Genomic DNA, 12,779 nt, shown 5'->3' on the forward strand with positions numbered 1-12,779 from the left:
AACAACAAATAGGAAAAATTTCAAATTTAAAAAAATGGGCGGGGCGCCGCCCCTTTTATGACTAAGCAATTTGCTATGCTTCGGGAGCCACAACTCGAAGAAAAATTAACGGATCGCAATAAAATTGGGTACACAAATTTTCCCTATAGTAGAAAATATTTCTAGTAAAAATTAACGAGATCGGTTAAATACCGCGGCAACTTAGATATAAAAGAAGTTTAAAAGGGTCGTAGACTAGAATAATAAGCTATAACTTAGCGAAAAATTGTTTTGAATCAATGATATTTCACTTATCAAGTTTTATTGTAAGAGGAAATGGGGAGACATTTCTTTTTTAAACGGGCGGTGCCACGTGTTATGTAGAAAAGTAATTTATCTGAAATTAAATATGCAATTGAAGATCACGCTGAGTATATATTGTTCGGTTACACCCGAGCTTAGACACCTTTACTTGTTTTCCTCGCAAATTGGCGGCACGGGACCAACAGGGTTTTTACAGACTCCGCTGAGAACTAACTTAACTTTCCTAACTTCATCAGAGATAGGACGGCTTTTAGTTTATTATTTTATCACAGTATCATTCCCCTGATGAAGCTAGAAAGCTTAGCGAAACGTTGGCTCATAATAGTGTTGCATAAAAAGTATGTTATATACATTGGGCCTGCAATCTAAAATTCAAATTATTCCTCCGACAGTATTGTGGTAATATCGGAATAATCCGAATTTGTGCTCGGCAAAAGCGACCACAAGGACAGGTACAAGAATTCACGCATATACACTTTTTCAGAAGTAATTGCGTTACGGTCATGGTGAGAGTTTAGCTGAAATCCTTATAGGACAGCTTAAGGCTTGCGAAGTTTCATACTAGGAAATTTTTCAATACTAAAATGCTTGCAATGTAACTGAATAAAATAGTGAAAGAAGAATTTTAAAATAAGTTTTAAAAAGTAAGTAGTTCTCCTGTAGATGTAGTTATTAACTTAAAATCGATCTTCTGAAGATCGAATTAAGTACTCAGAAGTACACACCTGGAAAGAAATACGACTAGCGAATCAAAAACTCAGCTCTACAACGCTATTGTCGCCGAACTGTTGGATGTAATAAATCTTTCTTCACCTGGCCCTCCAAAACCAATGAAACAAAAGATATTGACAAATGTTGCCAACAAAACAATTAAGCAGGTTTATTATTTCTATAATTATTCAAATAAATACTCTTCTTGTTGTGTTTAGACCCAATTGAAGTGAGAGTTTTCAATGCAAAATTAATTACCTCAATAACTTGATTATTTACCACCACCATTTCTTGGGAAACAGTTGCTTCCGTAAACAGAATTGGTATAAATTAACAATAAATTTGAGCAATTGAAAGTTAAGCATTGGGAATATTACAGGAATATTTATCTTATTCAGTCGTGGCCACGGCAGCGTAATGGAGTCACTCTGAAACCTAAAATATGTACTTTTATTTTTGAATGTTAAGGCAAAGTTAAGCTTTCGTTCTGCGCTCGTACGCGTTACGACGCTTTCACGTCTTCCTCAGGGAGTTTACTAACAAATTCGTCGACCTATTACAGAGAGAGCATTTAACGTTCATTTCAGCTCACTGCAGTAGAATGCAACTTAGAGCCACCCCTGTTATATTTTTCAAGGACTTCTGCCTGACTTCAGGCTAGGGGATACCACAATAAAGAACCGCCGAAAACGGGTAATACGTCCAACAACACCTTCGCTATGGTGGGCAAACTATGGCTGGGCGTGAAATTCTTGTCCAACGCGACGAAGTATGACAGCACATCAATTGCCTTGGACGACAGTATAATGCTAGGGTGGATAGGGCAATAGAGTCAAATGAGTTGAGCTAACAGAAAAATATTGAAATACCTATGCCAAAACTGGTTGAACCTGCGGAGTCAGCTTTCAACGAGGCTCTTCAATTTGTCGCTGACCACACAATACGTTTATCAATATGAACTAAAGCAAGTTTAGCCTACCTATTTAAGTCTAGAAAACCAGCTAATGAAGGACGATTTTGTCGTGATCAGTACCAAGGATCCTAGGGAGCAAACTGCATGCACTATTTAGGGTAGATAGCACAACCGCCGCGCTGGATCTCATTAAATAAAACTTAGCATTAAAACTTAACCAAAGTAATAATAGGACGGTCCTCGTGGCACGCGATCTTTCGTAATCTTTCGACATAGTCAATAGTTTTTGCAGCCTAGATGCATCTAAGCTTCTCTCAAGGCTTAAACATTGGACCGCAAGTTATCTAAACATTCTACAATCATGTGTTGAATTCAGACTAGAGGCATATACGAGCAAATTAAAAAGGAGGGCGGAATGGATCCAGTGGATACAGTACACTGGAGCTGTGCTGTACTCGAAGTATCTGCAAAACAAACAATTTTAAAAACTTTTTGGCTCGTGTACTGTTCCCTATGCGGATGTTTGTGCTATTGAGAATGAAGCTAGACTGCAAGACTGAGCGCAAGGCTGTCTTAAAGTCATACGAGTTTTAATTCTTAAAGGTTTGCCTCGCTGGCGTTCATAGGTCATTTCATTGTGCTTTGTTGGGTGGTCGAACACATCAATATTTAAGGGTATAAAAGAGATAACGAGGAAAGGTTCCGAAATGGAAACGAGGAACCGCACCATCGTCATTGGGCTATGTTCTTGGGAGCTCGTACAATCGCTGTAAGTGTAACGAACTTGCTGAAGACTAACAGGTATAATTGTGCGACCGGAAAACACGTATGGCCATGTTTGGTTAAAAAAAGGAACGCAGTTTCTGCTCAAACTAAACGAAGCCGCAGTGAGAGTTTTTACGGGCATCATAACAAGTCACTGTGCTGTTTCATTGGAGCGGCAAAAAACGCCTACCTGTAAGCTCCTCTGCAAAACTTGTCAGGGTGAGAGGGAAGAGGAGTCGTTTGAGCAAATTCAGGTTTTTACTGTTGGTTTTTTGATTCTTCAACAGGGAGGATAACAGATGTACATATATTGGAACGATTCTTCGTCATGCCTTGTCAAATTTGGTTTGGAGACAAACCAGTTTCGGCGTTGTGCCATCCTCAGTGCCATTTTCTCACACAAGGGATGGCAGAAAATGGTAACAATATACATCGAAATATGGAGATTTAGCTCCTTAAGTTAAGTTAAGTTCACATGGGAAAACTAGCAGTATTTTGACAACTAATTAGTTTGATTGGACGAATGTGCCGCGGGCTTTCATCGTGCGCATTAACAAATGACAAAAATGTCCCCGAGTAGAAATATGGGTAGCTTTCACGCCGTGCACACGCCCTTTTACCAAACTAACCAGACAAGTAGGTTTAAAAGCAATTGGGATAAGACTTGTAGCTGGGTGTTTATTCCTAGCGCTAATTTCAACTACTTGCTGTGCACCACTGAACTTAACTAAATCATTTATAAGTTTTGCACTTTCAAGCCTTTGTTAACTAAGCACTAATATTTATAAGCTTCAGTAAACCAAGTGCATTACAGGCAAATTCATCGGCTTGAACTCTAAGGGCACTTAATATAGGAAATATTTGTCTGTAGCTGAGCGATTATGACAGAGTGTCTAGTGGCTAAAGTATGAGATAATATATGACTATAAAAACAACAAAAACAAAACCAGAATATTTATCTTTATATATAGCAAACAATTTAAGTAAATTATTTTATAGGCAAATGCACAAACAAGCCAGTCTAAGTTTTTCATCAGCCCAATGAGCGGAAAACAGTGTGGGTGGAGGTCAAATTTGAATATTCTTGAATATCCTGCAACTATGCATGTTATTTGTAGCAAACTGACAATATACAACAACAACGATTGTCATGAACAGCATCAAGGTTAACTGGCTTCACTGGCACTACACAACAGTTAGTTAAGCAAAGCAGCTAAGTCAAATTACAAGCAGTAGTGCGACCGCCTCCAGCCAATCTGTCATTCATTCACTTAAGTAAACAATCTGAGGCAACAAACAACACGAAACGGGAGTGCAATTAAAATTCAAGTAAAGTTTTCGACAGTAATGTGATATGCATAGTTTATAATATTAACTTCTGCTAACATATTCTCTCCCCGCCCTACCAGCAGGAACTATAAATAATTAAAAGTATTGTAGATAAACAAATAATAATTTTATGCCTGAGCACGACGTTACATGCTTGCAAAATCAATTAAACTCTCCGCCGATATGAAAATAAATGAAAATTCTAGATGAACTAAAAGAGAGACGCCAAAATTGCACTGGGCAACCCTACGTTGCGTTGCGTTGTTGCGCCATCGTCCGCTATTGCATTAGCTGCAAAGCAGCAATTGAACGCAATAGGCCCAGATTTATGTGAAGTTGAATTTGTGTGCCTATTCATGTATTGTAATCAAGGTCTTCTAGCGGAAGCTTAAGGAAACCTGCCGGTTTAGCAGTGTACAACCAAGATTTTATTACACTGCACTTAAATAGATTGTTCGTATCGTGCAGATAAAATCCACCTAAATCTTTTGGCTATGTCTGAGTTTACTGTGTAACTTGTTACATTACCCTGGTTTCCGTAAGTAGATTGGGTTCTTTTTGTTTTGTATGTGGCGATTGAGCGACCGCATTCGCCTCTGCAAAGCTGACAAAAGATGTGTTAATTTTGACGGATCTTGAAATAGTGCGCAATTAGATGCACCACAATTTGCTAGTAATGCCACTAAGCGTCCAAACATTCATCGTTCTGCCAACTGCCTATTAAGTACCGTGCTGTGCTATTATCAGGCGTCAGAGGAATTATCATGTGACTGTTCTTAGCTCTGTGCTCGGGCTGACATTATTCCAGGTTAAGGTCCGTCTTTTTAGTGCGTGCTTAGACTCCAGTTAAAGTGGTTCAATTAAATTTTGCCATTTAGTTCCATAAAATTTTGCTGCCCATCTTAGTTTAAGCGGCCGAATGTCTTGTAGGTGGTCAAAAACGAGTTTTTGCATTACCTCCAATGATGTCAAGAACTTCCTTGCTGGTTTTTTGGGGTTCTCTACTTAAGACACATTCGTCGTGGCTAGTTCGGCGAAGAAAAAACTATTATCTAAGGTAACACCCCGAATATTAGAGCGGTCGACAATCGGTCCACGGACGTGAATATTTAATAGTAGCTAAACGTAGTGACCGTGGATTTGGTCTATATAGAAAATTACTTTAAGCGAAGAATGTGGAGACTTTTATATTGGGTCAGAGCTCATTAACTTAAGTGTCCGTTGGCATTACCGAGTCATGTGCGTCTGAAGCTATAATAACCATTTTTGAAGGGATATTCGTTGAGTTTAAATCAAACAATATTGAACCCTTATATGCCAGGTTTTTGAATAGCACAGATGCTTGCTTAGCGACTACTCAGATAATTTGCATACAACCCCCCTCCCCCCGGACTTATACGGAGCTTTGGTGTCGTTTAAAGCTGTCGTGGTGAGCTAGATAAATAACAGACTCACGAGAGAGCAGGTTTCAGTCAGAGATTTTCGCTAACCAGAATGCAAGTAAAGCAATACTGCATTTGGATATAAAGTGGCTATCTTCTTCGGGTTCTTGGGTCAATGGCGATAGAATCAAGCCGTGTTTGTCAGTGGTGGGCATGAGGAATCAATCTAGGAAGTCGACATAGCGTTTTTTAATTTTTTTTATTTGGGTTATGGGCATATCAACGTACAGAAAATCAGGGTAACCGATGTGTTGACATGCCGTGGTTAGGCTATTTATGACCCAGGGGAGAAGAACTTCATCTTATCTGGGAACTAGAATTAAAAGCGAAAACAATGCCAGCTTAGAAATCAAACGGAGAAAAACTCTTGCTAGCAGGTGCTACTTTCTACTAATTAGGCAATTAAAAAGTTATGTGCTCTCTCGACGAACAAAAATTATGCTCTACAAGTAGCTCATCATACCTGTCCTTGTCGGGAGAAGATGAAGACGGAAGATTTCAGGTCTTGTCCATAAGACTTACGCAGCGAATGAAAGCCTTAATATTTGGCTGCTTACGTCATGTTATTTAAGCGGGCGCTCCAGCCAGGAAAGTATTTCATCCCACGCCCATATTTGGAAGCAGAGGAAGGAAGACACCACCGCTGAGTTGGGAGCGGCACATGGAAGAAGACAGGAATAGCTGGCGTGACTTGTTGCGAAACTGCCGAAATCGCTATTTATTAATATGATGATGGTATGTTAAACGCATTTGCACTATTTGGTGTCAAAGTAGACTCACCACTCCAATCACCGATACTTGTGGCGAAAATATTTAGTATATAAGAAGAATGTTAAAGTTATATAAGAAGACTGCAATAGTGGATATTTAGTAATGGTCCGGCAAAATGGTTCGGTTACCACTGAAGTGACCTCAACAGAGCGATTTCAGCTAAGAGGGAAACTGTTCTTCAGTAAAAATGCTTTGGAGTGCCGAATTACTCCTGAAAGTTACTAATCGGAAAACACATTTATGTAAAATCACGTCTTTAAAAGGAAGCAAATAAAACGAGCTCTCGGCTAGAAACACAAAGATGACTGAAGTGCGATCTGCTACAAAATATGCCAGTATGTATTATAGAAAGCTTCTTGAAATCAACGAATTATTATTTCAAGCATTAGCGCTTGAAAAATTGCGCCATTACCAAAACCTACGCCAAAACGCAAAGTTGTCTATTCAGCTGTAGCGAAAGTTTAGAAAACAATTTTTATGGCATGAAAAGTAGCAGCCAATATGTAAAGTTTAACAAAGTGTCTTAAGAACATCGCGAAGCTATTGAACAATGTAAAATGTTTCGGAGTTGTTGTCATTGTGCCATACCCATAACTTGCATCAACTAAACAATTGAAAAGATTTATATAAAATCAGGGCTAACGATATCGAGAAGCATAGAATGCGAAGAAATAAGAAAAATATCGGGTAAAAGACGGCTGAAATCAGAACGTAGAGTTCAGATACTGGAAAGGATATAAACTGATATAGAATTTTCACACATTTTAAAACGGCTCTCATACGAATGAAATAATTTCGCAATAACAATAACAATAATATATAAGTGCGCTATACCCCCGAAGAGATTGCGGCCAAACTTCTCCTCTAGTTTTTCATAAAACAATGTTTTATCCTGACTGAGAGTGGCGTCTACACTCCGACGACTTGCCAAAACTCTACGGCGGGACTACGTTGTTTTAAAAAAAATGTTGAAGTATTTCTGTTAGTTGTTCCTAACTTCAGTTGAGGACCTTTGCTCATTTAGGCCAGTACTTTATATCTTTACCAGTGCACCCGCTGGGATAAATTAAAGCTTAAGTCGATCCCTACTTTTGTGCAGTCCTGTCGCATATTTTTTGCAATAATCAAACTATACATGTGGAGAGTGGAGCCTTGTGAAGAAGATGATGCAAGTGGACAGTCACTGAAAATACGTTCATTGTTGAGCTAATTTGAGACGACGACGAACTGGCTAGACCACTCCGACATAATCGGATAAAGGGCCAGCTGGAGGACCACCGTAAGGTTTGGCTGCAAGAGGGCTTCTGTCTTAAATAATGCGGCACGCTAGGCCAACCTGTGTGGAAATAGTGTCATACCCACTGAGCCACACACTCTAATAAGAAAAAAAAATAAGCTTCGGAAAGTAATACAACTCTTTTTCGAAGTCGAATCTGGCAAATGCTTAAGGGCCTATGACTTAGGGATATGCAGCAGGAACATCCGTTCTCTTAATGGTATTGGTGCCTGTGTGTGTATGGAAAAATACGGAAAATGTGGAAATTCCGGTGTTGGGCTCGTGGTGAGAGGGAGAATATGTAGCCAAGTACTGGCGTTCAATCCGACGGAATGCAATACCAGTGGAAACATAACTCCAGAGAACCTCGTACTACCACTGAGGAAACAACTTAGTTACCGGCCACCACACAACGGTGGTACGATGAAGAATGCCACGTTGCAACAGAAAGAAAGGACAATACTATTATCCAACGCAGCAAGAAGATTGTTTGAACGCTACCTCGGGCCAAAAAAGAAAAAACCTTTTGGGGAAGGTGTACTGATGTATGACTCGGAGTCATGTACGGTGAGAAGATGAGACGGCTTTTGGAGTGTCCGAGGGAAGTTCTTCGAAAGATTTAGATGCCGCTTAAAATTTATAGATGAAACGTACGAGTTTTATTCGGACACCAGCAAAGTCCAGCGAATTAAGACACAGTGGCCAAGTTTGCTAGGCCGTGTTAAGCTAGCGTAGAAGGGACCGACACGACTTCTTTCACCGCCAAAACCGTTTAAATAATTAAGCGTCATTTTAGTAGACTTGAAGCCTTGACATATATATTTTAATATTTCACATTTCCGACTTTGAAACACAATAAACCTTACAATGTCAGCTGTTTTTCTATTTGAATATAATACTTTCTATGTCATGAGCCTGCATTAAATTTATATAATATTTCTATTATATTTATAAATATTCAATCATAGTGATTTTCATAATTTTTTTTTTAAGTTTGTTTTGGTTATATATTTATGGAATTTACTTACTTTGTACTATGCGCCTCATTGTAGTTCATTAACAAATGCAATATTGTCTCGCGATACTCCAATACATAACAAACATTATTCAATAGCATATCGAAGAGGGCCAATGCACGGTCGTCCTTTACTTTTTGTAACGCCAGCAAGCTCAGCAACAATTCCCGGAATGTCTTTAATTAAAAGGAAGATAAACAAAGAGAATACGATATAATAAATAGAGGGCAAAGACTAGCGAAAATATGAAAATTTGCTAAGTAGACTTAACAAATTGAATATGGAAGTACACAGCGTCGGAAATAAAGAAATAAATTTAGCATAAAATAAAGTAAAAAACTATTCCGAATTAATACTTATAACAATATCGAAAACAATTTTAAAACGATCACTGAACAGTTGAAAATTTTCAACAAAAAAATCTCAAAACGTTCGGGATTTAATCATCAAATGATCCGGAAATATTTTCGAAGCCATCTCGAAATGGTTCCGAAACAAGACTAAACAAACTAACAAAGTCTCGATATCATCCCAAATTATCTCACAAACAATTCCGATATAGCCCGGAAATAATACCAAAAACAGTCCGAAAAAATATAGAAATTATGCTGAACACATATCGGAACATTTTCGAGGTGATTCCGCTGCTTCTTTTTCCAAAATTGCTTGATCTATATGACTCAGCTACAAAATATTATTGTCTGAGGTTAAGATCACACAGATTTCTACCGATTATAATACCATTTTCAGTTCTTTGACTCCGACTTATATGACTTAAACATATAATGCATAAATATGAGCTTAAGCTGAGCACAATTTGGGATACATAAAGTTAGGACGAAGATATTACAATGAACTCGCATCCAACCCCGAGCGTGATCCAGTCAGTAGGTATAAGTAAATGGTCCCAGGGGTCATGAGACCCTTTCTTACAAGAAACATATAGGCCGTAAATTATTCCAAGACACTGTATATCTGCATGCCAAACTCCGTCCGGACGTTCTGACGTCATTGTGTCACAAATGTCTGAGCACCCGGAAATCCAAAGAAATCGCACCCCCTACCTTGGCTGCAACCTCGTTTCGAACGGCTCGGAGAGGTCCTTCCAATTCTGACTGAGCTAATGGTGTTGCGCAACGTCATTTTGCACAGACGTATAAGATTTGCGGAGAAACCAAATTCAGACATAGCGGCATATAGGCAGCCCGAAGGCGGCTTTAAAATGGACGAAGAGGCGATGTGTGTCGATTGTTTTTTCGCGGGGTTTTTCCAACATTTGGCGCATTGTGAAAATCTGGTCGATGGTAGATTCACGAGGCCTGAAGCCGCATTGATAATGTAGGTAGGCTATGTGGACTGGATCATGCGGAATGTCAACCAATTCCCAGAACTAGCTCTTTGACGAGATTCATGCTATTAGCATCTGTAAGAGCTGGGGACTTTCGCCTAGAGCAGTACACTGGCTTTATGAAATGGACGTCAATCCGATCACACTATATGAGATACTAGTCTTGTGGCACTTACCTAACACGGCGAGTATTATTAATGGTATATGAGTTCCTGATCTCGGTTGTGGGTGCTTCCAACTATTTTGAGATTAATTATCTAAGTTGTGGACCATAGGACTATCTATCAATTGTGATTGGGGTCCAGGCAGACCACTGTTCAATAGGAGTCCCCTGTCGCGATGGCTACCACTCAATCTAACATAACCTATCCTAAGTTAGCTTGACCCAATCAACTGTTTAGGAGATAGAAGGTGACACAATGTCGAAAGCAATTTTCCTCCAAGCGAAAATGGACTAAAGATGACGAACAAGCTGTACTCCACAGAACAGAATATTTTGGAAATCCTTTGTATAACATATTAACCTGTGGTTCACCAACCTTGCGCTGTGGGAGAAAAAATACACGTTTCTTTCCACACAGCAGACGCTGCTTATCTTGCAAGACAAAAAGGGATACAAAAAAGGAAATGGTGCAATAAATCATGACTTACAAACACAAATAAAAAGTAAACTACTTCACAAAACATCTAATTAAGTAAAATTCTGTTAAAAGATGCGGAAGCAGAAAACTATTTACGAGACGAGGATGAGGTGAACATTTGTGCGCATTTCTAATGAGCAGAGACTTTGAGTGTACGACTTGCAGTACTAAGTGCGTACTTATGCCAGGCACGACAAGTATCATTCGCATTTTGCTATCAGACGCCCGACGAAGAACGTGAATATAAGTTTAAGTTGTTTAACACGATCCTTTGGCACTTTTCAGTCACCTGCCTGAATGAAAGGCAAAAGTAAGGAAGTAAAAGGCAAATCAAAGCATGCACATGTGGAGTAGGAGCAAGTAGGGAAAATACCAATAATAAACTATGATTTTCTTGAGAAAACTCGCGAGTAATGACGGCTATGACGTTCGATAATAGTATGTCCCATTAATTAACGCCAGCTGCGACAAAAGACATGCACTGAATACGATTCCTGCTAATGAACCAGTGAGTAAGCTGAGGAACGACGGCAGAAAAAAAAAATAGACTAACTAACGAATGACTGCTGCATACACCCTAAAGTTAATAGTATCAACAACAGCAATCGACACCAAATTCAGTTGATGACAGAATGTATTAGGAACGACGGCACTTAAATCAGAGATGTTCCAGGGCTGAGAAGCAGGGTTGGAGAAGATACGACAGGTATAAGATTGCAGGCGAAAGAGTACGAATAGCTTAAGATATTTTAAAAGGTACAAAGGTGAAGATATTACGAATGGAGGGAAGGCGATGCAGGAACGAAAGTAGTCCTTTAGGGGAAACAGCGGAAGCGTCATTGTGACACGTAAATGCAATGAAGTACAAAAGCAGCTTTTCTTGCAAAATAATCTTTTTGTAAAATGCCACGTGTGACTTTGCCTTAGCAAATACTTGAAATGTTTTTTTGTTAGTTGCTTGTTTCATGGTGGATTATGCAACGGGTTTGTTTTTGTAAATGCTTACCTGCGACATGTTATACCCAGCTGCGGTTTTGATGGAAAAGGCGTGAATCTCTAAAGATTTCTGAAAGGAAAATTTTGTCTTCCGAATAATATACCAATTTTCCGACTTTCTTCTTTTCTTCCTCATCCCATTCTTCTTCATCTTCTTGTTCCTCGTCGTCTTTCTCCTCCTCTTCTTGTTTTTCTTCATCTTCCTCGTTTTCTTCTTTTTTTGTTCTTCTTCGTCCTTCCTCTTGTTATTTTTATTCCACTTCTTCATTTTCGTTTTCTCCTCGTGCTTCTTCTTCTCTTTTCTTTCTTCTTTCTTTTTATTTCTTCTCGTAGTAGTGCTTGAACTTTAATAGGCGCGGTGACTAATAAATTCTTCTTATTCTTCTTTTTGTTGTTGTTCTTCTTCTTCTACTTCTTCTGCTTCTTCTACTACTTCTTCTGCTTCTTCGCCTTCTGATTCTTTGCCTTGCAGCAGTGCTTCGCCTCATTCAATAGTTTTGAGCACTCACACGTTTTCATCGCTATCCTCTGAAGGCAGTCCACGGAAACTTGCAGTTCAGCAGTTTATAGATAAACTCAACTAGGCATGCGCCAATTCGCAGACTCGTTAAGGCAACAGGCTTCGGTATGAGCATTACGGAAGGTACCTGCTATATCCAAGAATGTCTCCACTGTATATGATTTGGGGCCAATTGGCCAAACAATAATGACGGGCACAGTGGTACACAGAGCAGTCTCGGTTGATCTGTCCTATATATGCAAGTCAGCCCTTACTTCCAGCTACTCTTTCTATCATTAATCTATGAATCCAACGTTTTTCATTTCCATCGGCTCCTCAATCTCCCCATTTACTTTCCGTGCATCGTTCCGTAAGTTTGTACTTAACGGTTCCAGTCGTGCTTTTGTTTTTTAACTTTTTCGTTTTTCATCATCGTTGGGGTGCCCTTTTGTTTGTCCATTACGATATAGTTCCATATATCTCGGTACTACGTGAGTTTATAATTGCTTTCTTCTATCTATCTGCCATTTTTCAATCATCAATATGAGGATTCAGAATCTTTGACTTGCCTTCCTCCTTTCCATCTAAACGTCCGTTAGCTTTCCGAGCATCGTTTCATCAGATTTTACCTTAATGTTTCAGCCGCTCTTTTCCCTTCCACCCGTTGATTCCTCATCAAGTCCTGCCCGGCATTTGGTTCGCCCTTTAGATTTCTTTACCTTTACTTCATTGAGATGTACCACTCCTCCATTTTCTTTTTATTTGCGCT

The 12,779-nt window shown here is 39.2% G+C and overlaps 1 protein-coding gene across 1 annotated transcript in view; it reads right to left on the reverse strand.

Moving 5' to 3' along the window:
* Positions 1-12,779, reverse strand: part of timeout (circadian regulator timeout) — a 272,495-nt gene that overhangs the window by 164,073 nt on the left and 95,643 nt on the right. The window contains exon 7 of the mRNA XM_067767826.1: positions 8,539-8,702. Coding sequence (XP_067623927.1) covers positions 8,539-8,702 — 164 coding nt within the window. The remainder of the gene's footprint in view (positions 1-8,538; positions 8,703-12,779) is intronic.

Source organism: Eurosta solidaginis, chromosome 1 (genome assembly GCF_040869045.1).
Source record: "Eurosta solidaginis isolate ZX-2024a chromosome 1, ASM4086904v1, whole genome shotgun sequence".
Taxonomy (NCBI): domain Eukaryota; kingdom Metazoa; phylum Arthropoda; class Insecta; order Diptera; family Tephritidae; genus Eurosta; species Eurosta solidaginis.